The 27,857-nt window shown below is 42.9% G+C and overlaps 3 protein-coding genes across 3 annotated transcripts; 2 read left to right on the forward strand and 1 right to left on the reverse strand.

The window, feature by feature from the left end:
* Positions 1-1,764: 1,764 nt before the first annotated feature.
* On the forward strand, positions 1,765-11,265 carry LOC126983928 (ADP/ATP translocase 3-like). The gene is made up of 5 exons (XM_050837153.1): positions 1,765-2,000; positions 7,724-7,857; positions 9,777-9,904; positions 10,081-10,508; positions 10,835-11,265. The coding sequence occupies exons 1-5, from the start codon at positions 1,838-1,840 to the stop codon at positions 10,909-10,911; spliced, it is 930 nt and encodes a 309-aa protein (XP_050693110.1). The 5' UTR covers positions 1,765-1,837; the 3' UTR covers positions 10,912-11,265.
* Positions 11,266-11,603: 338 nt separating this feature from the next.
* Positions 11,604-16,617, reverse strand: LOC126983929 (chromosome transmission fidelity protein 8 homolog). Its single transcript, XM_050837155.1, has 3 exons — positions 16,424-16,617; positions 12,409-12,523; positions 11,604-11,854 (listed from the first exon to the last, which is right to left on the reverse strand). Exons 1-3 carry the CDS (start codon positions 16,441-16,443, stop codon positions 11,645-11,647), a joined length of 345 nt encoding a protein of 114 aa, XP_050693112.1. The 5' UTR covers positions 16,444-16,617; the 3' UTR covers positions 11,604-11,644.
* A 963-nt stretch (positions 16,618-17,580) lies between these two features.
* On the forward strand, positions 17,581-26,832 carry LOC126983931 (U3 small nucleolar RNA-associated protein 4 homolog). Its single transcript, XM_050837156.1, has 13 exons — positions 17,581-17,744; positions 19,676-19,740; positions 20,097-20,275; positions 20,525-20,609; positions 20,955-21,049; positions 21,415-21,515; positions 21,653-21,771; positions 21,962-22,114; positions 22,687-22,757; positions 23,237-23,368; positions 23,859-23,993; positions 24,246-24,368; positions 25,120-26,832. Exons 1-13 carry the CDS (start codon positions 17,641-17,643, stop codon positions 25,801-25,803), a joined length of 2,046 nt encoding a protein of 681 aa, XP_050693113.1. The 5' UTR covers positions 17,581-17,640; the 3' UTR covers positions 25,804-26,832.
* The last annotated feature ends 1,025 nt before the right edge of the window (positions 26,833-27,857 follow it).

A 27,857-nucleotide genomic window follows, 5' to 3' on the forward strand; every position in this document is an offset into this window, starting at 1 on the left:
TGCACCACCACCACCAATCATGCACAAACGCAAGCACATACGCACTCGAACGCACGAACGCACGCACCCCAACGATGACGTCACACCTTGCCACCAGCTGATTGGGGGGTCACGTGACAAGCCGGTTAAAGGGACGGGGGGGAAGAACTTCAAATTGGGGGCACGATTTCGCCAATTTGTACGCACCCCTTTAACTATAGTACGCACGAGAGAGAGAGAGAGAGAGAGAGAGAGAGAGAGAGAGAGAGAGAGAGAGGAATATAAAAAAAAAAAAAAAACGTAAAAGAAAGATAAAATTGTGTGTGCATGTGCATATGTGTGTGTGTGTGTGTGTGTGTGTGTGTGTGTGTGTGTGTGTGTGAATCCAACCACTAGCACTATAGGCCTACTGATTCCCCTGTTTTTGTTTTATCTTCCTTACTGACATTTAAAGTATTTCTATATATCCCGACGAAATAGGTACTGTACAAAGGTAGGCTATAGCTACACGTGGCCTCAGTGCTCATCTCCGTAATATAAACTAAAATAAAGTGATTACAATTAAGCAATAAAAAGGTCAATGTTATGTAATATGAACGTAAGGAGTCTGCAAGAGGCCGGTTGGTCTAGGCAAGGCAGATCCTATAAGTCTAACCCCACCTTACCTCACTATCCATGTTAGATCGTTAGGTGGTTTGTTATTTAGTTAGTTAGTTAATAGAAAGTCAAACAACTATATGGACGTAATATAGTAATAGTTAACAGGAACCACCACCATCACCACCACTTATATCTATCTCATTAACCTTTTTTCCCACCACTACTTCAGCATCAAGAGGCAACAAAAGTTCTCATTCAGCCGGCAGGGAGCAGTTACTCAATATTCCCAGCAAGAACAGCAGGGCCACCGACGTCACCCAACTTGTGACCAATTTGAACTCCTTGCCAAGTCCCGCCGCCCGAAATAGCCTTGACACAGAGAATGGAAAGCCGTTCATCTCACAAGGATGGATAATATGCGGCAAATTTGAATAGTTTGCCGGTTTCTTAAATTTATAAATAGTTCAGTACGATTAAAGGGTAAAAATAAGCATATGCAAGTGAGATTTGCTTGCAACATGTGGAATTTAATAAATAAAAAAAATTGTGTTAGTGTAAATAACTCCTTTCGTGTTGTTCATCGTGGGGAGAAATCAATGCCACGGGAGTGTGACCTTCTAGCCATGGTGATGCACATTCCAATATCGCCCTGGGGCAGCACAGGGGCACAGGCTGGGGCATGGTGTTATAGGAATCAGCTCGCAGCCGCAAAATAGCTCGCAGAGAGAAAACAACTTGCTTACTTTTTCTATGTTTCACTCACTGCTATCGTTTACTTTGTCTGTTTCGGCTCTAATACATGGCAGAAACATCAGAGGAACACTTTTAATCAATAGAAGGCTTTAGAACAAACGAATAGGGCAGATTTGAGAAAGAATTACCCCAAGTTGATATTCACTCAGTTCTTGGTGGTCTGGTCTGTTGGTCTGGTGTGTCGCTTTCTCGTGGACAATATCAACCATCACAAAGATCAGGAATGGACAAAACTAAAACAAAACCGGGGAAATTACTACGTTTTCCTGCATCAGAGCGACTTATTTCTGCGAGGAGGTATTTCTCCCAGTACTGGCATGGGGCGCGTGTCGTCTGCTGGAGATCGTCTGCTCGGCGGTGACGCAGCGGTGATGTCACGGGCGGCGCGGGCGCCGATTGGCTGTCGGGCGAGGTATTAGTAAGGTCTCCCGAGGCATACGAGCGCCGGCCTCTTTCTCCGCGCGGATCTCGTTGGAAGAAGGACGCATAACACCACACCGGCACCATGGGCAAAGGAATGGACCCCGTCAGCTTTATGAAGGATTTCGCCGCTGGTGGCATCGCCGCGGCCATCTCCAAGACAGCTGTGGCGCCCATCGAGCGGGTAAAGCTGCTGCTCCAGGTGCAGGCCGCGTCCAGACAAATCTCCGCCGAGAACGCGTACAAGGGTGAGTGCGCCGCCATTTTGACCTCCTTATATTAAACACGGCCTAGGCTCTCCGGGGCCCCGGCAGCGTGCAGCATGAACAAGTGCATGATGGTGCCGCGGAAATTATCGCCGTGCCCTTGGCGACGGGCTGTGCGGGTGTCCTAATAAGGGGCTGGCGCCGGCTGTATCAGCTGACGCAGCCATCTTGTCCCACCCTTTACCGGCCACAATTTAACGTTCTCCCGACGCATTACTGGTGCCACGCCCGGACATTCGCGCCCCTGCCTCCCACGCCCCCCCTCCGGCCAGGCAGGGGCGGCGACGGGGCGCGGGGCCGGCGGGATGCCGGCGCCGGGGTGTTGCGTAATCTCGGGTACAGACAGAGGCAGGTGTCGGGGGGCCCGGGGCCAGCAGGGCAGCTGAGCCATGGCTGGCGTAGCGGCCTGCTTGCCTGCTGGCCTGCACCACCACCACGCTGCCGGGGCCTTCATCGATCGTGAGGGCATGTTACGGGTGGGTTGAAGGGCGCTCATGATAATCATAACGCCGGCTGGACGGTGAGGAGGCTGGGGAGTTATTTGGTCTAGAAAAGTGAACGGTGACTGGTAGTTATATTAAAATGATCAGTAGTAATATTAAAATGATCAAAAATGATCAGTAGTAATATTAAAATGATCAAATATCAAAACGCCGGCTGGACAGTCAGTAGGCGAGGACGGGCCGAGTTCTGGGAAAAGTGACCGGCGGCGGTGACACAATCCAGTGGATTGCGGGGATACGGGAGTTCTGAGGACTGATTACAAGCACCCTGAGTCCTAATACCCAGAATAACCAGATTACTTTTACATATACATTTTCTTTAATGTATTAAATTTACACAAATAAAAAAAAAAATTATACAGTATGTAGATGCTGCAAAGAACACATTCTTTTTTCAGTGATTCAGCAAACCTGAGCAGTATATTTAAGACAGTCTATTCATTTCTGGGCAAAGTCTAACAGAACCCCATCCAAAGTAGCAGATCCAGGGGGGGGCAGTGGCCCCCCCCCCCCTTAGGACCTAAATTGCACCCTTTCAAAGATTCACTGAGATCTGGGGGGGGTTATTCCTGCGAACACTACTACTAGCCTACTAATTATAATGCCAATAATAACTACTACTACTACTTTACTAATCTTAATAATAATATATAATAAAAGAAATGGCAAACATTATCGTATTGGTGGATTCAAATACAGTAACGGATCCTGCCCACCCCTACTGTACTTTACTCCCAGTGCCCCAGCCACACAGCCAGTCAGTTGTCGCCTTGTGGCCACCGTGGGCACGGCAGCCTGGGCAAGTCAGTGAGGTCAATACACTTCACAAATAGACATATATATCAGCCCCCACCCCCCTTCACCTGGAGCTGGATCCGCCATTGCCTACCCTAACCAAGTGTCTCAAGTAACTTATTGCAGCTACCTATAACTTCTTTGCAGCCCCCAAAACTGCTCCATTACAGATTCTTACACTGCTAACTGGGGGAAGTCAATAATGTTCAAAGCAAAACTGTGACTGAATTATCTGTGTACTTTCAACAACCTCACTCAGCTTCAGTATCATAAGAACATAAGAACATAAGATCTAACCCCACCTAATATCGCTGTCCATGAATTTATCTAGTCTATTTTTGAATGTGACAATTGTATTGGCACTCACCACATGACTGAGCCTATTCCACTCATCCACCACCCTATTAGTAAACCAATTTTGCCTATGTCCCTGTTGAATCTGAATTTATCCAGTTTAAACCTTCTCTTACCAACAAAACCTTATGAATGTCTCCCTTATTAAAGCCCTTCATCCATTTATAAACCTCGATCATGTCTCCATTTCTAGAGAATGCAAGTTTAACTGTTTGAGTCTTTCCTCGTATGGCAAGTTTCTCAACCCCTGAATCATCTTAGTCATCCTCCTCTGCACCGATTCTAACATTTTGATATCCATTCTATAGTAGGGTGACCAGAACTGAACCGCATAGTCAAGATGAGGTCTAACTAATGCTAAATATAGTTTGAGGAAGACTGTTGCTACGGAAATAAATCCCAGTACCCTATTAGCTCGATTTCTAGCTTGAACGCATTGTGCCCTTGACGGAGATCAGAGCTCACTAAGACCCTAAATCAGACCTACTTAGAGAGTGTCATTAGCAATAGTTATGTGAGGGGTTACTCAGAATACTGCACTTCCTACATTGAACTCCATCTGCCATTTATCCGCCCAGTCATATAATCTGTTGAGTTCACCTTGGAGAATACTAGCCTGATCCGACTCAATTACTTCACCGATCTTGGTATCATCTGCAAATTTACTAACATCACTACTAATTCCTGTGTCTAAGTCATTGATATAAATAATAAACAAAAGTGACCTAATAAACCTTTGGACCCCACTCACATCCCCAGTCAGATCTTTTACCATTGATTTGCTTGCTTCCTATTGCTAAGCCACGCCTTGACCCAGTTCAAAACTTTACCCTCTACTCCGTGAGCCTGTAATTTAAGCAACAGTCGTTGGTGAGGAACTTTGTCAAACGCTTTACTAAAATCAAGATAGATTACATCATAATTTTCATCTCTGTCAACCGCCTCAAATATGTATGTATCATATATATGTATCATGGTTAGCAATCAAACATATCTAAGTTAATCCATCTCAGTCAGGCAGTGAGTGAAAGTGAACATTTGGGGAGTGATATAATTTTTAGTATAGCAGATAACTCAGTTGTCTGTAATCTAATCTAGCCTCAGCAGGGCATTTAACAATTTGTTATATAATTAAGTCTTTAAGATAGTATAAAAGGGAAAGTTTGGGAAACATTCTTGATCTTGATAATAATGTGCAGGTGCATAATGTGCATATTAATATTCATCAATATTCATAGCATATTGGCAAATGGCTTTCCACTCTCCCTCCCTCGGTTAAATAGGTAGTTTGCCAAATTTGTGGCTTTACTGCGTACCAGTGACAGGCCAAATTCTTACCCTGACATGAACCCCCCAAAATGGAGAATACATAAACTGATCACAAATGCGTTGATACATATAGTATAATGGCTTGCGTGAGTGATTATTTTTTCTTATAAATTTGCTTTGAAGGGCCTTTAACCCTTTCTATCCATGATGCAGATGTCAGCGTCACAGTATGGAAAGGGTCAAGAGGAAATGGAAGAGGATTAATCCTCTTCTAAACCTCTCAATCCTCCTCTAAATTCCTCTTAATCCTCTTCCATTTCCTCTTAAGAGGTTTAGAAAAGGACTAACCCTTTCCATACGGTGACACCGTAGGACGCCGATGTTGGTGTTGCTGGAGTGAAGGGGTTAAGAAACATGATCCCCGCAGCTAGCGGGTTAAGTATATCAAATGAAGCTAAAGCTTAAGTAAAAAAAGAATGGAGGAGCTAGAAATCCTATACACACACAATCCATAACATGAACATTTAAGGATGGACGTTATAGACCACTTTGGATACTACTGGAGAGGCATGCCTTAGAAAGTGTACTACTTCAGTACTGTCCTTGACCTTGTGTGTGTGTGGAATAAGATAGAGAATATCCACTTGAACTTAAAATGTAAAATCGTTGAAACATTTAAAAGCAGTTGAGATAGGAAAGGATGTTAATTAAGTTCTATAAAGGTGTGGAAATATTACAGCAGCAGGGATGCTGCTGTAGATTAAGAATATAAAAGGAACGATCATGGAAATATTTCAATTAGTTTATGTAAAAGGGTAACCAAAGGATTTGATAGTAATTCTGAATGACTTACCGTATTTGACGGCTAATAAGACGCACTTTTTTTCTAGAAGAAAGACCCAGAAAATCACCTTGCGTCTTATACACTGGCACTTGCATTAAAGCGGATGTTTGTTCACCAAACCTCTCTGCAAACGTAAACAGAGTGGCGATCACTGCTACGTCAACAACGGCTACTTTTTCTAAAGTAACTATGTATAACAGTAGTACTTACTGCTACTTCATATAAATTAACAACAGTCAGGAAGAAAGTTAAGTGATGATGCTTAACCATGCTTGTATGTAAACAAACTAGCGGACGGCTCCTTCCCGCTAAGTCAGCAGTGCTAAATTATGGTACTGGACATCGTATTTACCATTCTTAACCCTCAAACTCTTGTAACCTACACAAATAACGATGAAAAATTAAAAGTTAGCGTAAAGACTTATTCATTGATGTTTCTTTGTTTTCTGCGGTAGTTATCGGTCGGAAACTACGAAAAACTGCAATGCGATGAGTACGAGTTTGGCAACACTGCACTCGGCCTGTGGCATCAGTGTTTACTGGGCCCTTGAAAGGCAAGAGAGCCGCACTGCTCATCTTCCACCCTGCCATCATGTATTAGTGAATTCTCGTCTCTCCCTTTTGTGCTAATTTTCATGTGTATATCCATATACATCCAGTATATTATTAACCCCTTCAACACGAGGACGCGTATAATGCGTCCTTGCATGCTCCGTACCGTATCCGAGGACGCGCATACTGCGTCCTGGCTCACTTTAGCCAATATACGAGTTATTTTATCTATATTTATGCTTACATCTCAAAATTATCAATTCATTTATGTTTCTTTATGTGCACCATTTAATTCTGCATGTTTTCATACATAATACATGATTGTGTTGAGTTTATGGCTGAAAACTTGTTATATTCAATAGCAATAAAAAAGGCGCGCTGTTTTGGCCTGGCCGTAGTGAGTTTCTTTATGTTCACCATTTAATTCTGCATGTTTTTATATATAATACATGATGATTATGGCTGAAAACTTGTTATATTCAATAGCGACATTTGAAATTTGGCGCACGGCGATCCTGGATACGGTGCAGGGCACTGTTTTGGCCTGGCTGTAGTGAAGGGGTTAATTAAATAGTGTGTTTGCTGGGCTCTTGGAAGGTCCGTTTGTGGCTGTTCCCGGCGGTACGCCCATTCAAACTTTATACCCGTTACCCCTCTGCCATTGTTGCAGTCTCAGCCATGTTTGTTTACTCCTCAAAGCAGTAGCCTCGAGTCTCTTAAGAAGGACCAGTTCTCGTAGTTCCCAGTAAATATCAAGCATTTTAAATGTAAAATATTGGGATTTTGGGCCGCTTTCACAGTCACTTTTCTTTGTTTTGATCGTTACCAATGAGCGGTGATCGCTGCCATAGTATTTCCACATGAAACTGGCCGATGGGGTAGTGGCGGCTGCGGGGTTAGCCCCGTCCCACACCTTGCCACACGCACTCAACACCTCTCGGTTCCTCTGCAGCCGCCACGACCCCATCGGCCAGTTTCACGTGAAAATACTACAACGGCGATCACCACTCCTTGGTAACGATCAAAACAAACGAAAGTGAGTGTGAAAGTGGCCCTTAGTAAGGTTCAGAATACATATCAAACTTTAAAAATGACTTGTTAGTGGTGAGGGCAACGAATGTCAGGCAAAAATCTTTACCAGAAACTTTTTGTTTAAACCTGTTATTTATTTTTTTCAAATGACACCCAAAGTTGGGGGTGCGTCTTACAAGCCGTCAAATACGGTACCTGGTGGTTGGGTGACATAATGTATGATGTCAAGGCCAATGTTGTGGATTTGCCATTGGTCTGCAAAGTGCTGGACACCACATTAATGGTTCACAGATGTTACCTTGCAGTGTTGTCCAGGGCATGGTTTAAGCTTGACTAACTTCATGATGCTATTTCAGGCATGGTCGATTGCTTTGTGAGGATCCCAAGAGAGCAGGGCGTTCTGGCGTTCTGGCGTGGTAACCTTGCCAACGTGATCCGTTACTTCCCCACCCAGGCCCTTAACTTCGCCTTCAAGGACAAGTACAAGCAGGTGAGTTGCTGCTGCTAACACCTGCTGGGGAGAGGAAGGAAGGTGTTGAGCATCTAGCCAAAGAAATCTAAATTTTATTTCTCTCACTTCTTGTTAACCCTGATGGCACCCCAGCTATCACATATGTCTTAAAGCACAACTTCACATAACTTCTGGATGATTTAGGACATATTCCTCCTGCTTATCCCCTTCTGACCTAATTATGCCTGTTATTAAAATTCTTAACTGATATTTTCTATGCCCTCTCTGGCCTGAATACTCGGAATGCTTATGTACCCAGTGGAGTGCATCCTATGGTCCTTAAAAATTATGCTTCTGTGCTGACACCCTGCCTGGTTCAACTTTTTTCATCTGGCTTTCAACATCCATCTTTCCTTCTTGCTGAAGTACACCTACATGCGACTTGTGCTTAAGAAGGGTGACTATCCCTCCAAACTGCCAGCCTATAGCTATTCTTTCTTGTCTTCCTGAAGCTTTGGAATAAATTCTTAAACAGTGTTCTTAAGCAACTATCAAATTTCAACATTCTCTCTAATCACTATATTTGGTTCCACGAGACTTGGTGGGCCTAATCCTTAAAGGATGGACTCATGGACTTGGCATCATTGCTTGGGTAACAGTCTCATTGGCAGTTGTTTACTAGATCCAACCTGCGACAAATTCAATTTGCCATGACATAGCCTACCACCCAAGCAATGATACCATGTCCATGAGTCCATCCTTGAAGGTTAGCTCTACCAGCTCCCTTGGAACCAACTACAGTAAGGATTCAGCAGTTTCGGTAAAACTTTTGCTTTCTAAACTACCCTTCTACAGATTCTGTCCCTTTGCAATATTATTTCTAGTTTCCTTTCAGGATGATTTATCGTCACTGTGATACATGTTAACTTCTACCCCAAAGCCTCTAAACAGTTGTGGTCTGCAGGGCTCTCTTCTATCTCCTCTGTTAATTAATGATCTTCCCCAAATTAACAAAATTAACTACATTACTCAATAGTATCTTTTAGCAAGAGACTCATAACAAAGTTTATACAAGTTGAGACTAGATGCTGCTGAATGCTTAACCTCTGACCTTACTATAGTTTCTCAATGAGGCAGAAGGAACTTTGTATCCTTCAATGCCTCAAAAACTCCATTTCTACACTTGACAGTCTTCCAAACATGTATCCCCTACTCTTCAATACCACTCCGCTGCCCCATTCTACACTAAATGTTCTCGGCCTATCCTTAACTCGAAATCTCGACTGAAAATTTCACATCTTACTTCATGCCAATAAGTTTCTTCGAGGTTAGGCATTCTGTATCATCTATTACCCCCCCATCTCCCAACCATTTAGAAGGGCCTTGTCCACCCGCGCATGAAGCATGCGTCTCGTGTGGGGATACTCCACACACACAGTCATGTTGGAGAGAGTAATCAATGTCTCATTAACTCCCCTTCTCTTAGTGAAGCAGTCCCCTACCTCTTAAATTGTTGCAGTGTTGCCTCTATCTTCTATTGATGTTTCATCCTAACTTCTCTTTTGAAGCTACTGCATGCCTCCACCATTCCTACTGCACACCTTTCTATTCTTGCTCATCCCTATGCCATCCAAATCATTAACCACTATCTTCATTCTTTTATCCATTTTGCTGGTAAACTCTGGAATAGCCATTCTTCATCTGTATTTCCTCCTGTCTATGATTTCAATAATTTCAAGAGGGAAGTATGAAAACACCTCCAAAGGATTCTGATGCTTGGTTTGAGCTTTCACTGTCCATTATTTGCAACAGTAGCACAAGCAGACTTTTTTTTTTTCTCAAGCTCCCTCTACTAAAAAAAAGTTAGTTATTCCACTATTGGCATTGCCACATGCAAAACGAATGCAGTTCTATCTTTGGGTATTTTTCTGTGATGTAATGTTGTGTTTGTTCTTCAGATCTTCCTTGGTGGTGTGGACAAGAGGACACAGTTCTGGAGGTTCTTCCTGGGTAACCTTGCCTCTGGTGGTGCTGCTGGTGCCACCTCCCTCTGCTTCGTCTACCCCCTTGACTTTGCCCGAACCAGGTAAACTTTGAATATTGTACCCTGGGATGGACTTGGGGTCTATTGGCTGGATACATAATGAACCAAATATGAGACGAGCAAAAGAGCATGCATTGTACATTAGTGTGCTCCTCTCATAATCATACATTAGCAAATTATGGGATTGAAATCATTATATATTATTTCTCGACCCACAGGTTGGCTGCTGATGTCGGCAAGGGCCCCGAACAGCGTGAATTCAAGGGTCTTGGTGACTGCTTGGTGAAGATCTTCAAGGCTGATGGCCTCATCGGTCTGTACCGTGGCTTCGGAGTGTCCGTCCAGGGTATCATCATCTACCGTGCCGCCTTCTTTGGCTTCTACGACACAGCCAAGGGCATGCTGCCCGACCCCAAGGCTGCCGGCCTCATCGTCTCCTGGATGATCGCTCAGACCGTGACGACGATCTCTGGTATTATCTCCTATCCCTTCGACACTGTGCGTAGGCGCATGATGATGCAGTCTGGACGCAAGGGAGGTGACATCATGTACAAGAACACCATTGACTGCTGGAAGAAGATTGCCAAGCAGGAGGGAACCGCTGCGTTCTTCAAGGGTGCATTCTCCAATGTCTTGCGTGGCACAGGTCAGTCAATGCCTCGGTGCCTGGCTGAGCACTGTCCCTGGAGGGTATTTCCCTCATCTCTCCTTCTATAATTTTTCACTTGCTATCTTTTTTTTTTTAATTCTTACATGACTTGTATTTTTTTTTTTTTTTTTTAATTCTTACATGACTTGTATTTTAATTCATATGTTACATCTTTGGAAATTAGAGGCCCATACAACTTTTGTATGTATTCTGGAGGATAGCTATTAACAGCTGCTTAAATGGCAACCAGAAATCAGCATGTGCTCATTCACTGTATGTTGAGTCCAACAAATGCAAGCTAACACTGGTTATATTTGTTACAGGTGGCGCTCTGGTGCTGGTCCTCTATGACGAGATCCAGGTCATTCTCTTCGGCTCTAAGTCTGGCGGCGGCGAGTAAGATCAAGTGACTGTCACAACACTTCTCCAGGATGCCAACAGAGGAACTACACAGGCTGCGGGGGGAGGAAGGGTCGAGGGCTGGGTGTGTACAAATAGCTGCTGTGGCCTCGGGCCCAACCTCCGTGTGTATAGTTGATAGTGATGTGAACTATACTTCCTCTGTCCAGAAAATAGATCTACTGATTGATGGCTCTTGTTCATATTTTATATTCAGTTAAAGCCCTTTGAAATGGGATCCTAGGATATATAGTTTGTACAGAATCATGATCAATGCATAAAGCCTCACCTTAATTTTCAATGGCAAAACCATTCCTGTAAAATTATAAGTTCAATAAAAATTGTAAACTTGAAATGTCCATTCCTCTTACCACCTCTGCCCTATGTGTGTATCTAGTCTGTGTACTCGTAAGTTATATAATTTGATAATGTAAATGAAGAGCTTATGTACTAATTCAACTTTGCCCTTTGTCTCTAAAGAGGACATTTGTATTAGGGCCTCTCAAATTTTGTAACTATTTGTACTCTAGGGGCTCTACCTACAGCACTGTTAACTATTAAAACCACAAAATCACAACTAGGAAATCAGGGAATGAACAGCCTGCCTTGACTGGCCAGTGGGTTCACAGGAAGTTGTTAACTATGACATGAAAGTACTTGAACATGGATGATTATTGGCAATGAGATTCTCCACAAATTACAAATACTTTATTAACAACAACTAACCTTAGGCTTCACACAACAGTTTTCACATTCTCAGGCATCACAATTGGTTTGGGTCTGTTTTTAAAGATCACTTTCCTCTTCATGACGGCCGTGACAGAATAATGGGACTCCTGAGCCTCGTCGTCAGCCTTCACCTTCCTCATAACAGCCAAGGGCTTGGGCAAGTCCTGCACACTGCCATGCAGAATGTGGTGACCAATCATCAAGATGGGGATGCCCTGCAAGAACACACAGGCTGTACAGTGTGTTATCAAAATATTTGCACTGACAACCTTAAGGGGTCAGAGCTTGACAATGGGGGTTCCTTACTCCTGCCTCAATAGTTACATGAGTGAGCTCTAAGAGAGTAGCCATGTAGTCAAAAGCAGTCTGGAAAAGATGTATGTTCCAGATTCAGTTTTATGAGCAGCTGTATGTAGTCTTTGCTGCCTGGTGCAAGATTATGACAGCTCTGTGGTCTGTTGCCTCATGCTAGAATATTCCAGTTTATTTATTAGCTCCATGTGGCCTTTCCTGCCTAATTTTAGAATATTGGTTTCCCACACTTAAACCTTGCCACTGGCCACATCAAGAGAGGGTGGGCTTTTGTCGGTGGATGGATCAGCACAAAATGTTTTTGATCAGTTGTAAAGAACTCGGCACTCTGCAAGTGCTTACAAGGATGTGTTCAGTCTCCTTACCTGAGTAAAAATGAATCAAATGTGCAGGATGGGGTGCTGGGAGAGCAGTAGTCTCATCCAAGAGCCACAGTTAAGGGTAATATGCAGCTCACCTGTTTGTTGAAGTGGAGATCCCCCAGCAGCTTCCCTCCCATGGTGAGTTGAGAGCTAGTCTTGAGTACTCCTTGCAGCTCCACCATCATCCACTCCCCCAAGCCCTCTCCACTCCTGCCAGCACCAAGACAACAGACATTAGAGCTTATATAGAACTGGGCTGACAACAGATTAGATCGTTAGTTAAATTTAACATCCTCCACTCATTCCATGACCAAAGCAAGAAACAAAAAGTGAACACAGAAAACTGAGTTGTCCATAGATTAGGTTATGAGACCACCACCATGTGATGTCTGAGTGTATAATACTACTACTCAGCTTGTAAACTGAGAGTAAAGAAATTATTGCAACCTAGGGATGGTGGGTCGTGCAAGGCAGTTTACTCACACAAGGTTTGTTGTGGAAAGAAGGTCATCAATGATCTTTCCATAGCAAACTGTCCTATCTACTCATACGCTGATGACTCCACTCTGCATTATTCAACTCCTCTCAACAGGAATTACAAGACTCCAGACTGGAGGCTGCGGAACACTTAACCCCAGACCTTGCTATCATTTCCGATTGAGGCAAAAGGAACCTTGTGTCCTTCAATGCCTCAAAAACCCAGTTTCTCCACCTATCAACTCAACACAATCTTCCAAACACCTATCCCCTATTCTTCGACAACACCCAGCTGTCACTTTCTTCAACACTAAATATCCTCGGTCTATCCTTGGCTCAAAATCTCAACTGGAAACTTCACATCTCCTCTCTTACTAAATCAGCTTCCTCGAGGTTGGGCGTTTTGTATCGTCTCCGCCAGTTCTTCTCCCCCGCACAGATGCTTTCTATATATAGAGGCCTTGTCCGCCCTCGCACAGCTCTACTGGACAGAGTGGAGTCTAAGGCTCTTCGTCTCATCAGCTCTCCTCCTCTTACTGACAGCCTTCTACCTCTTAAATTCCGCTGCCATGTTGCTTCTCTTTCTATCTTCTATCGATATTTTCATGCTGACTGCTCTTCTGAACTTGCTAACTGCATGCCTCCCCCCTTCTGCGGCCCTGCTGCACATGACTTTCTACTCATGTTCATCCCTATACTGTCCAAACCACTTATGCAAGAGTTAACCAGCATCTCCATTCTTTCATCCCCTTCACTAGTAAACTCTGGAACAGTCTTCCTTCATCTGTATTTCCTCCTGCCTATGACTTGACCTCTTTCAAAAAGAGGGTATCAAGACACCTCTCCACCTGAAATTGACCTCTCTTTACTTTTTACTTTTGTGGGAGTGGCAAGTAGTGGGCTTTTTTTTGTACTCTTTGTTGCCCTTGAGCCGCATCCTTTGATGTAAAAAAAAAAAAAAAAAAAAAAAAAAAGCCATGACTGATGATACTGCGCTGGGTGTTTCAGCTCTTTTACCAGTAAAGATTTCCATGCTCATGTCTAGGTTAGGTTAATTTAGCAGATGTGCAATATTTTTTTTGGGGGGACGATTATTTATTGAGGAGCAGCTAAGTGGATATCAAGTATTTGTTTTTATTAACTGAGCAGATTGTAGGGTAGCATTTCCAAGAACAATACTATTTTAGTTTTTAAAGGCTTTGATGTGCTCTCTGTGTAGTCTGACATTTCTCTCATAAACTGTCATTCTACAGGGGGGAAGGAAAAAAAGACTAGTGATCTGCAACGGAAAAATTACAATATTCTAAATCAGAGGTTCTTAAACATTTTATTACGATTATAGGGCCGCTTAAGTCACGAGAATCACTGACTGACAGAGATGAGGAAATGAGCGAGGCATTAAATAGATATTTCTTAACTGTATTTACCAAAGAAAGATTAGATGATTTACCTCAGGGAGAACAGATCTACAGGGGAGAAGAGGTAGAAGGATTAACCGACATCAACATAAGTAGGGAGCTCGTGATTAGACAGATAGATAGACTTAAAGTCACTAAGGCGCCAGGGCCAGATGAGCTTTTCCCCAGGGTAATAAAGGAATGTGAAACTGAAATCAGTGGGCACTTAACTGTGTCACTAGACACAGGGGTGGTGCCTGTTTCATGGAGGCAGGCACTCGTTATTCCAATATTTAAGAAGGGTGACAAATCTTCTATGGAAAACTATAGGCCGATTAGTTTGACGTCAGTTATAGGTAAAATGATTGAGTCAATAATAGCTGATAGTATTAGGGACCATATTGACAGACATAATTTAATTCACGACTCACAGCATGGGTTTATTCAAGGAAAGTCGTGCGTCACTAAACTTTTATCCTTTTACAATATAGTATACTAGGCAGCTGACAATGATGAGAGCTATGATGTAGTTTATCTTGATTTTTGTAAGGCCTTCGATTAGGTACATACCTCACCAGAGACTAAATAGAGTCAGGGCTCATGGAATAAGAGGGAAGGTATTTGATTGGATTATGGCATGGATTAGCAACAGGAAACAGAGGGTTACCATTAATGGTAAAAAATCTGAATGGGGTAATGTTACCAGTGGGGTTCCTCAAGGTTCAGTATTAGGCCCGCTTTTATTCATTATCTACATCAATGACATAGACAATGGGATAACTAGTGACATAGGTAAATTTGCAGATGACACCAAAATAGGATGCACTATTAGGACAGCGGTGGATGCTAGAGCACTGCAGGAGGATCTCAACAAACTGTCAGCTTGGTAAGCGAAATGGCAGATGAATTTTGACATCACCAAGTGTAGTGTACTTAGTGTAGGAACACGCAACCCATTACACGGGTATAGTTTAGACTCCACAGCGATAGGCAGATCAGAGTGTGAAAGGGATTTGGGAGTGTTAGTGAACTCTGACCTAAAACTAAGGAAGCAATGTATTAGTGCGAGGAATAGGGCTAACAGGGTATTAGGCTTTATTAACAGGATGGTAACCAACAGGAGTGCAGAGGTCATCCTCAGACTCTATTTAGCGTTAGTTAGGCCATACTTAGATTATGCTGTCCAGTTTTGGTGCCCACACTACAGAATGGACATCAACTTGCTAGAATCAGTTCAGAGGAGGATGACCAAGATGATTCAGGGGCTGAGGAACCTCCCATATCAAAATAGGCTGAAACATCTCAACTTACATTCACTAGAAAGACGAAGAGTGCGGGGAGATCTGATAGAAGTATTCAAATGGGTCAAGGGTTACAACAAAGGCGATATAAGTAAAGTACTGAGAATTAGCCAGCAGGATAGAACACGCAGTAATGGATTTAAATTGGAAAAGTATAGATTTAGGAGAGATATAGACAAGCACAGTTAGTGCAGGGACGATAGCTTGTTTTAAGAGTAGACTGGATAGCTACATGGACGAGGATGACAGGTGGCAGTGAGGTGTGGGTGCAGTAAGGAGACAGGGTGCTGGAGCGTACGCCCGTGCTGAAGGTAAATGAGGATCAAGCCTCTACCTGTAACCCCTGAAACTACACCTCACCCATCGTGAGTAGTGGGGGGGATTCTGGAGCTGCCCTGTATAGGCCACCTGGCCTCTTGCAGTCTCCCTATGTTCTTATGTTCTCCACTAGGAATGGGTCCCTCCCTCCACAGGTAGATATAATTCCCTTCCAGGATTATTAAAAAATGATAAGTCTAAGTAGATTATAGAAAACTAAAGTTAATAAAGGTGATAACTTTGCTTTACTTCATAAATTTCTCAATATTGACCCACGATTTGTCAAGACAATAAATATTCTAACAACAGAAATTCCAACTTTCCTCCAGGGCTCGCACCCCCCTTGGAAATTACTAACGTCCCCTAGTTTATGAACCAGTTCTACATAAACACATCAGATTATGCCAGAAAGTAACAGTTGTGTTGCTGAAATTTTTGAGTGACCACTACCTAACATGTCCTGGAAGACCAACCTCAATGTATGACAACACCATCTAGCCTACAGAACAAAAACTATACGAGAACTATTGCAGTAAAACCCTTAGGATACATTATCTCAGGATCCTTCGTACAACCTTCTTTGATCTCTATGGTAGTTGAGGTCAAGGAAAACTCACACCCTCACTGGTATCTGCATCCTCCCCTGAGAGCCACTAGGCCAAGGATTCTGGGAGTTCACTAGATTCCTTGGTGCAGGACGTATATTTCCAGCCCGAGAAGTCCTTCTGCTTCGGGGCCTTTCTCAGACAGTCAAGACACATCGCCCGCCGCCCGCCAATTTCAAGGTGAGCGGTGTTGTTGAGTACTGTCGAGAATTTCGCCTTTGTAACGGCACACCCTGATTGATTGATTGATAGTTTATTATTGCAGGTAAACAACAAGAGAGAAGGGAGGAACATGCCATCCCAACCCCCAGGCAGTACAGAGTGTGATTATACAACCATTAATACATGTAAACAAGAAAGTTGAAAGAAACGGCCAAGTCAAATGGTAGGAAGGAATGATTGATTGATTGATTGATAGTTTATTTTTGCAGGTAAACAACAAGGGAGAAGGGAGGAACATGCCATCCCAACCCCCAGGCAGGACAGAGTGTGATTATACAACTATTAATACATGTGTAGGTGTGGCAAGTCTACGTTAATTGAGATGGTACAGTAGGAAACAGAAGTCAGAGGGAGTATACTGGCATGTAGGGGACTGGGGGAGCAAGCTGTTGTCTAATTAAAACAAGAACGGGAACCCTGGAGGTAAATGGCAGGAACAGGGACGGGGGAAACTGTAGCTGTAGGACAGGGAAGAAAGAAACAATGGAACACCTAATTGTAGAATATAGCAACTATGAGAGGCAGAGAGGGGATCGAGTACAACGGGGCAATCTGCATGGTGTTAGGGTTGTATGGAGGCAAAAAGGAAACAGAAGGAAGAATTGTAAAGCTGTCAAGTGTTCCTGATAAAGTGCTGGGAAAAAGGGCTTGAATAAGTGCACAGAAAACAATGAAAATAAGTGATTTCAGCAACAAACAGAAAATCATAATAAGGAAAGATACATAACACAATACTATTGAAAGAGAGGACCGAGAGGAGGACGCAAGATGTGTCATGGTTTGAGTGTCTTTTCCTGTCGTGGAGTAGTTCTTTTTTCATCAGAGTTTCTAATCTCACCTCTTAGGGTACTCCTGGGTGCATATCTTTCCAAATCTTTCTTTATCTTTACCTTGGAGGAAGAATGGATTCTTCCTCTAAGATCTTTACAAAGGCCTGAGAAATCCTACGTTACCTGTGCCATCAAGCTCAAGATCAAGGCCCCATGGCCCCATGTAAATAAAGCAGCATGGCCGAGTACACTGTCCACAATGTTCGCTTCTACGACTTCCACCCCAAAGCCATCCAGTGCATGAGCTATGAGGAGGAAACCAGCAGGCTAGCGCTGTCCAGGTGGGTCAGGGAGGCGTGGTAAGGGGCAGAGGTAACATGTCAGGAGGGAGTGAGGAGAGGGTTGGTGTAACTTTCTTCCTTTTCGGCCTCACCTCACCGGGGTCTGAGAGGTGTCCTGGAACAGCGAGTATTTTTGTTATGTGAATATCATTGTGTGTAAGTAGAGATGTGACCATGGCATCAGTATCGGCCTTAATTTGTAGTATCGGTATCGTTATCGTTATGGGATAGGTGAAAATATAGCCGATACTCCAATACTTTTCTGGCTCAGTTATTTTGTGCTTTAAGATAACCATGACTTTTCTTGGTAAAGGTTCGTTTTAGTACCATCCCAGTATTTCATTACCTTCCTTATGAAACACCACTAGCTCTTCATATATCTTTTTTACAAACGTTCAACAATCATGGAAACGCTTTCAAAAATCCAATTCAAGGACTATCGGCCATAGTGTTAGACTTCCCCATTCCCATCCCATCCCCATCCCTTACCCGTGGCCATAAACCCCGTGTTCCCACAGGTCCCCAATATCGTTTAGGGCAGGGGATAGGCATAACTTGAAAAGAGGCATAACTCGAAATGTAGACATTTGCGACGGAAATGAGGTACAAAATTGTGCAATTCACTAAATCTATCACCAGAAAAACATGAACCACGTCAGAAAATCGTTGGTTGGGTGAAACGGTAAATTGTCCGTAAAGAGTGTTCTATTTGTTATTATAGAAGGACATATATTGAAAAGCATCAGAATATTTGTATGACTGATATTATATCGCAAACTTTGCTAAAGTTAATATATTTTTTTAGTTTGTAAAGACTCTGGTGTTTCCTTTTGATTGTAAATGTACAGTTATTCCTGAAGATTCATTTATAATTGTCCCCAAGAATGGCAAAAGACGGCAGATTGATAACTAAATATGGCATTATTATGGGAATACTTAACATATACCATAAAAAATTGCATTTCTTGGCGACCACCTTGATTTAAGACAAAAATGCCATAAATGACACGACCTGGCAACCCCGGTGTGGCTGCCCAGGTGTGTGACGAGTCATGGATAGCTACCAACCTGTCTCATAAATTAACTTACCCATGTTACTTGTTATTTACTTGTAGATCAACAACGCTATTGTTTTGTTTTATGATATATAATGTATATGAATACAATGGTGTGTAAAAAATGCATTATTTATTTCGTTTTCTGTAATTATTGGTTTGAAAGTGCTGTCAACATTATTATGACGTGGGGATTGGTCACTCATATCTGTCCCGGGGATGGGAAGGTGACGGGGCGGCTTGTCCATACCCCGGTCCCGCGTATGGGGATGGGGACGGGTAGGGAATGGGGAAGACTAACACTATGGCCGTATTTGTTGTTGAAAGTAAGGGATAATATTCACAAAAGCGCAGACTCCTCTGGCGGCGGCCGCTGTGGCGGTGCAGCTGCCGCAGCCGCAAAATAGCTCGCAGAGGGTTTAGGGTGGGGGAGTATATTTAAACCACTCCAATTGAGCTTTATGACCTGCAACAAGGGGGTGGCTTCACCCCCCTCGACCCCCCCTTCTAACCAGGGGGGCTGTGCCCCCCCTGGAACCCCCCCCCCCCCAACATGTATATGCGACTTATTTCTGCAAGGAGGTATTTCTTGAAACACTGGCTGCACCACTGCCGCCAGAGAAGGCTACACTTTCGTGAATATACCATTTTTAAATCAGCCAACATTATGGTATTGGCACATCTCTAGCTAGTAGTTAAAAAAACCAGTATTCCACGACCAAATTCAGGCAGCGTAATCTAAAGTAACAGGAATGGCTTCTTATCCCTTGAGGTCAAACTGGAAAGGATCATATGAATTGGTAAGCTTCCCTCCTTTTCCTGTGTGAGTGAGCCAGGCCAGTGACAAGAGACTAACCCATCCCCTTTCCTTCCCAGGGCTGATGGCAACATTGAAATATGGAACTGCAAGAGCCGGCCGTTTTTGCAGCTTGTTCTCCCAGGTATATATAGGCCCATTGCTTGTCATGTAGAATATCAGTTGAATGTCACATATGTTTAAGAATATCAGTAAGGTATAATTAAGTATTGTTTTTTCATCTAGAATCATAATTTGTGAGGAAATGTTTTATACTAAAGTCTGATACTAAAAGCTCCTCTAGCGTCTGTCATCTTAGTTATTCTTCTTAATTTTTTTAAGGCTCTGTAAAATTTAAAGGTGCAATATCTATCATTTGTTAAACCTAATTTTCAGTCACACTAATAATAATATTTCTCATTCTCAATACTACTACTACTACTACTACTAATATTGGTTTTGATAGACAACTTTAATGTGACCCTCACCCTTTCCCTGCAGGGGACAATGACAGCTCGGTGGAGGCGCTGGCATGGTGCCGCGGGAGGCTGTTCAGCACCGGCCTTCATGGCTTCTTGTTAGAGCACAGCTTGGCATCGCGAGAGGTGATCCTTCGCACACCAGTCACTGGGGGCCCCACATGGTGCCTTGCACTCTCCAAGGACAAGACAAAGCTAGCTGTGAGTACCGGTTTGTTATAATTTACACCAAGTCACAAGGTTATCAATATCATAGTAGTGTTAGTATGTAGTAATTAGACAACTAGTATGCAGTGGCTTATTAGTCTATGAATCTGTTACAACATGAATTATTCAGTAGAGTAAACATTTTAGTTTCAAAAGCTTGTGGTTGATGTTTTCCACCTCATATGGTTGATTTTTTCTTCATATGATCATCCTGGCGCAGTAGATCAATGGTTTCCCTTTCAGACTGGCACCGAGGGAGGCTACGTCTGCATATTTGATGTGGTGGCGGATGGCGTCATGTATAACAGAGCGCTGGAGAAGCAGGAAGGTCAGACATCAGCTAAACATTTTAAACTTACTGTAATATTGAGACTGATGCTGATATAAGTTTGCATAATGTAGCCAATGTGCTTCTTTTTTATGCTTTATAGACTTATTTCTGTGTATCCTGAGGGCTATAACAAAGATTTATTGATATTTTCATTAGGCACCATCTTCTTTGCCTTGACTGCTCTTCCTGCCTCTCACACCCTCCTTTTCTGTGCCATTCATTCTCTGGTCCACCTATCATTCTCTTGGCTTCCTCTTCTCTTTCTTTCTCTCTCTGTAGGAAAGCTAGGTAACACGTGATGCTTGTAATAAATAGTTAACTCATGGACCTTTGTGGCATCAGGTCGCATCCTACACATCGCCTGGCACAGCAGTGGGGACTACATCGTGACCGGCTCGGTGAACTGCGTACGGCTATGGTCCCTCAAGGAAGGACGGGTGAGGCTGCTGTACTACAATGGAGTTTCTTTAAACTTCCTCTCTACCTAAGTGTCATTATGCTAAAAATATTTCCCTGATCATTATCGACTATTAGTGCTTTGTGAATTCTTATAAGGTTTTGTGTATCTTTGATTATCCAGTGCATAATTTTTCCTATGTTCTTATCAGTTTAGTTTTCCATAGTTTCCACAGGTTCAGTTAATTTAATCTTTCATAGAGTTTCCTATTGTCAAATTTCAACATTTCCCCTCTGGAAAATGTGCATATTTCGCATCCTTATTTTTTGCAGTAGCTAATTATGCTCTGATACACTTCTCTGTTTCATTCTAAGACTGTTCTTGATCTTTTGCTTGTGTGTGCAGGTGACCCGGTGTGCCCTGGGCTCCTCCAACAGGAAGGATGAGGTCATCGTGTGGTGTGTAGGCATCCTGGACGACATGACCATAATTAGTGGTGACTCCAGGTAAGGGAATGACCTCACCCTTTTGTATCAACTTTTTGTCTCCTTAGAATACATGATGGAAAATAGGTCTCCCTCATTGTCTGCTTCTTGGATGAAATTATTTGTCTTCAAAGTTCATTCCACTTCTCTTCCTGCAGCGGCAAGACCTGCTTCTGGAACGCCGAGGTGGGCACCATCACCCACAGCATACAGACACACAAGGCAGATGTTTTATCCCTCGCCATCTGTGCCGACCAAAAGTCCGTCTACGTGGCTGGTGAGTTGGTGGTCTCTGGCATCAGTATTACCGCTATTATTATTATTATTATTATTATTATTATTATTATTATTATTATTATTATTATTATTATTATTATCATCATTACACCTGTCCCTTATTATAATGAACCTCGAGTTACTTATGTCAATTACCTAACAAGCCCTTCTTATCACCTCTTCCCTCTCAGGCGTGGACCCAACCATCGTGCAGGTGAGCCAGGTGGAGATGAGCACCAAGCGGGGCAAGGTGGAGACGTGGATCAAGGCCATCCAGCGCTCCATCCACACCCATGATGTGCGCGCCTTGGCTGTCACCGCCGCCGACCACGTCTACTCGGGGGGTGAGCCTCTTGATTGTTTTCTTTCTTTCTTTCTTTCTTTCTTTTTTTTTTTTTTTACTTACTGCCAGTAGCGATGGTAGGCTGTCTTGAGGGGCCTCTTGGACGATCCCAGTCCATTAGTGGCTTAGATGAATTTTATTTATAGTGCCGGCCGTGATGTATGACTCATTCTTGGCCCATGCTGCCCCCCGTTGCTCCACTTAGCTAAGTTGCTGGAGTTAGGTTTGATTGAAGAACTGGGCAGCATGATGGTGTAAAGAAACTAGCGTGTTTCGGTGGGACTCGAACCTAGGTCCACGGACTCACCACGCTCACATGCTGACCACTAGACAGCTTCAATCTGCATGTAGTAATACCTGAAATTCCTATCTTCCTAGTTTAGTTTGTTCAGGCAAAGGTGAATCTACCCCTCAGTGTGACCTCCCTTAGGCTTAAACTAGACACCTATATTCTGCATGGTTCTAATACTTGAAAGCCACATCAGATTAGTTTATATAGGCAAAGGTGAATCCTCCAATCAATGCAATTTCCTTTGGACTTTGTGGCTTTATGGTACTTTTTCTTCTTTCCAGGCGTTGACACCATCCTGTCCCTGAGTTACTACCCTCCAAAGACCGTCTTCAGGTTCACTGCTCTGCCGCCCGTGAGTTTGATGCTTGAGGGAAATGTTTTGTTTGGTCTGGAGAGTGTGAGCTGGTGTTATTGTTTTTATTTTATTGTTTTTGTTCTTTTTCTTGTTGTTTTTGTTCTTCATCTTTTTTTTCATGTTCTTGTTCTTCTTCATCTCTTTTTCTCTTTCTTCTCCTCATCCTCCTTTTTCATTTTCTTCCTCTTTTTCTACTTCTCCATCTTCTTTCTCTTCATTTTCTTTTTTCCTCTTCATCATCTTATTCTCAAACATTCTTAATCCATCCACCCAAGAAACAGCACTTTAAACTATTCCTCCCGAAACTGACCTCTCTTTTAAACTTTTTCTATAGGGGAAGTGATTAGCAGGCATTTTTTTTCTCATTATTTATTTATTTTTTGTCCTGGAGCTGCTTCCTTTAACTGTGAAAAAAGTAAAACAAATCACAGTGCATCTAACCTAACCTAACCAGCCCTATCTCTACCCCTATACAGCCTGGGTCCATCTCTGTGGCGCGGGAAGCTGAGTCGCTGTTACTTCAATACAGTGACCGTGTGGAGCTGTGGCGGCTGGGAGCGTCGTCTCAAGAAGGGGGGGATTCGGGCAGCTTCCTTCCCATCACTGAGGTATGGACTTGGTGGCTGGGTGTGATACTGTATTTTTATTTAACATTGGTGTCATTTTGATCTTTTTTTTTCATACTGTTGGTTTTCTTGATCTACATGTCCATATCCTTCTTTATGTGTTTCTTTACCTCCTTCTCTTCCTTCTCCTTCCTTCTTATAGTCTTCCTCTTCCTTCTTTTTTTTTTCTGTCTACTGCAATCTTTCATCTACTTGTTTTGGTCTAAATTCTTCATATATTCCTTCACATCTTCCTTTACTTTCCTTCTTTATCTTAATTTGATGCTTCCTCTTCCTCTTCTTTTGTGCAATTCTTACTTCACCTCCTCTTCCTCTTTATCTTATTTGAACCCCTCCTTTTCCTTTTTCAATTCTTCCTTCATAATATACATTTCTTCACTTCCTCTTTATACTTTCATTATCCTCCTCCTCCTCCTTCTCCTTCTATTTAAATCTCTATGTTAATCTATGTTTGGTTTTCAATCTTGTGCAGGACCGAGTGAAGTTGTTGGAGCTCCGCAGTAAGGAAGACGAGGTGATCCAGGGGTGTGCGGTGTCCCCCAAGGCCCAGTGGATCACCTACCTCGTTCAGGGACACATCCGTCTCTACCACTTCAGCCCCCCACAGGTAAGATGGATATACAGAATGTGGAAGAGGGTTATGCTGGAGTAATGAAATATATATCTTACTTCATTCATATCTTATTTGGTTCCCGGTCTTCCTTCTTCATATTTATTTCCTCCTCATCTCTCTCTCTCTCTCTCTCCTCCTTATTTTGCTTCATTTCCATTTCTTCCTCCTTCACCTTTGCCCTGGTTGCTTGATGTGGAATGGTGTGTTGAGAGTATTGGCGGTGCTGATGGTGGTGTTCTTCCCCAGCGAGGGAGTGAGGTTGGCCTGCAGCGGGTGAGGCAGCTCAGCAAGACCATAGAGAGGAGTCACCAGGTGCTGTGGCTGGGCGAGGGAAGGCTGGCCTCAGCGGCTGTCACAGGATGCATTCAGGTACTGTATCATTACCTTGGTGCCCAGCAAACACCCTCGCACACACATGTACATGCACATGCACACAGATGCACGCATGCATGCTTGTTCACTCGCTCTCCCCTGATTACCTAGTAATCTGAGAGTTGCCTGGAGATCCGGCTTGTCAAACCTTTTCTCAGTGTCTGACATAACCAAATCACTGGGCATTGTTTATAGGGATTTTCAAATTGTGTTTGATAAAGTTCTTCACCAAATATTACTTTACAACATCAAACAACTAGGTATCAAATGTAAGACATAAATAGATCACAAACTTGCTGAGCAACACAACAAAGGGTGGTCATTGATGGAGCTGTTTCAGACTTTGTCTGTCTCTAGCAGTGTCTGGGTTTTTCACAGCTGTACTGTTCATAAATTACATCAGTCACATTGATGCTGGACTCAGTGATATGAATGAGTTTGCTGAGGACATGAATATTTTAACACTCAGACTAATATAAGCAATATCATCAAGCCTTCTGTAAATTTTTTAATTTGTTATGATGAATGGGAAGTGACCTTTAATGTTAATAAATGCCAGATTATCTGCAGTGCAAAATTAGATAGCATAGTGTGTCATAGACCTTGGTGTCATTATTTTGTCAAGCTAAAGATGCTCCCACAATGCACTGAAGAAGGAAACAAAGCCAGCAGAATATTGGGCTTCTTGAACAGAATCTTACTCAGGAATAAATTTTGGGAAAGGTGAAAAAACTGTGTTTGTCCCCAGCTGATCGGCGTGTCGGGGAGTGAGGCTGTGCTGGAGAAGGAGCTGAGCCTCAAGGTGGGGTGTGGCGTTCTCCAAATGGCCTGCGACACGGAGGGCAAGACACTCGCTGTTGTGGACGACAAAAACACCATCACCGTCTTTGACACCGAGGGGAACACGTCAGCTGCCATGCCCGGCCACAGCGCTCCCGTCACAGCCATTGGAGTTCACCCGCTGACGAAGGTGGTGGTGGCTGCGTATGCCGACATGAGCCTGAAGGAGTACGACCCATCCACACGGCGCTACACTCCGTTCTGCCGACAGCACCTCAGTGCACCGTTCCCGGAGCTGGCCAAGAAGCATTCAGTGATCCAGCACGTGAGTTTCGACCCTGAGCAGCCTGACCTGATCCTCCTGTACAACGACTCGGCCTTCATGGTGCTACGGAAGGGCAAGGAAGGAGCCGGGGAGACCCAGAAGAGGGTGAAAAGGGTGAAGAAGGGCGAGAGTCCTGGTCGGGGAGTGGGAGGTGGAGGAGGGGGGCAAGGGGAAGGGATGCAGGTGTCAGTCATCAAGAGGGCCAACCAGGTGCTATTCTTCGGCCAGGTGAAGGGACAGTCGGTGGTGAGTGTGGAGTTGAATCCTCTCCTGGTGATGGACCGCCTGCCCTCGCCACTCAAGGTCAAAAAGTATGGAGGGACTTGAATCACATGTCACCGTTTTATCATTATCATTTTCTTCATCTGCTTTTTCTTTCATCCTGGTTCTTTTCCTCTTCTCCTTCCTTCCTTCCTTCCTATTTTCTTATCCTTCCCTCCTGCCTTTTTTTGTTCTCCTTTCTTCCTGCCTCTTTTCTTCTTTTCCCACATGCTTCTCTTTTTCTTCTCTTCTGCCTCTCCTCTTCTTCCCATCTGCCTCCATTTATCAAGTTTCTTCTTTACAGGCAACAAATATTTCCTATTCCTTCAAGCACCAAAAATTCTGATCTTCCTCCTCATGCAACAAAAATAAATCATCTTTTCCTCATTTCTCCTCTATGGGAAGTATTTTTCTGCTTATAAATAGTTTTCAGGGCCATTATAACCACTTGTCTTCACTTTACCTCTTTTCTCCTCTATGTGAAGTATTTTTCCTCTTATGCAGCTTCCAGGGCTGTCATAACCACTGTCTTCACTAATTCTTTTCCTCTTTCCTCGTCTATGTGAAGTATTTTTCTGCATATATATAATTTTCAGGGCCGGTATAATCACTGTCTTCACTAATTCTTTTTCTCTTTTCTCCTCTATGTGAAGTATTTTTCCTCTTATGCAGCTTTCATGCTTGTTATAACCACTCTTCACTAATTCAACTTCTGCTATTTATTATTCTATTTAATTTCATGTTCTTCATCTATTCTATGCCCCAATCATGTTCCTGCCTTGAGACTCAGACCAGCATTGTTAACTGTTGATGGCTGGAAAGGTCTTAGGCAGTTTTTATATTAACTTAATTTCTGAGGGAGGAGTTTTTATTTATTTTCATTTTTATTTTATTTTTATTTTTTATTTTTTTGAGGGGGAGGGGGTGAGTGTGTGCAATCCCTTCCCTCGCCATAACCATCTTCCAGGACAAAGGGAAAGGAAGCACAGGTATTAGCTGAAGAAGAAACTTGTATGTTAAGTAAATATATTAGCTCTATATTGCTAGGGGAATAAAGACAAACTTTTGTATGAAATATAAAATGAGATGGAATAATATTTTTTCTTGCCATTCAGCATGTGTGTGTATTTTCTTGGTCGTTTTCTTCCTTGATATATTGACTACATTTATTTACTACTTATACATGCCCAAAGTAGGCCACGAATACCCTGGCATGAATGGCCGGGTAAACTGAAGGCCAGTCCTCTGTTCACATTTTTACGTTCATTTCTCGTCCCTGACCTTGACCAGCTATAAGGGGCATGTAGGTCTATAGAGGAGACGTTTGGGTATTGATAGGCCCATAGTAGAGACGTTTAGGGCGGCGATATAGGCCTAGAAATAAGGAGTTAGTGTGGGTGGTGAGCGTTAGTCTATCTCTTTCCTTCTTTTTCTTATCTTCGTCTTCATCTCTTCCTTCTTTTTCGTCTTCCTTTTTTTTTGTCTATTTTCTTCTCGTTCTTCCTCTTCCTTATCTTTTTTGTCTTAGTTTTCTTTTCTCTTCATCATCTTCTTTGTCTATTTTTCTTCTCTTCTCCATCATTTTCTTCATCTTGTTTGCCTTCATCTCCTTATCTTCGTCTTCCTTCTTTTTCTTTCTCCTTCTCCCTTATCTTTTTTGTCTTTGTTTTCTTTTCATCATCTTCTTTGTCTATTTTTCTTCTTTTCTCCATCATTTTCTTTGTGTTGTTTGCCTTTACCTCCTTATCTTCTTCGTCTTCCTTCTTTTTCTTTCTCCTTCTCCCTTATCTTTTTTGTCTTTGTTTTCTTCTTTGTCTTGTTTGTCTTCATACCTTTTTACTTATATGCGTGTTATGCACAATCCAGATCAGCGGGACCATATTCTCAAACGCTTCGCCGCTTACACACTCAAATTGATTGATTGATAGTTTATTGTTGCAAGTAAAACAACAAAGGAGAAGGGAGGAAATTTGACAGGGTTTTTGAAAGGGTACTGGGCATTTCCAGAGGTAGGCTACATTGATGACCCTGGGGTGGTAGTTTGACCCCTCTTCTGTACCTTAAACGTGAAAAACACCCATGAAAACCCGATTAAACTCCATTTTAGCCTTTAGAAATGG

Source organism: Eriocheir sinensis, chromosome 55 (assembly GCF_024679095.1).
Source record: "Eriocheir sinensis breed Jianghai 21 chromosome 55, ASM2467909v1, whole genome shotgun sequence".
NCBI lineage: Eukaryota > Metazoa > Arthropoda > Malacostraca > Decapoda > Varunidae > Eriocheir > Eriocheir sinensis.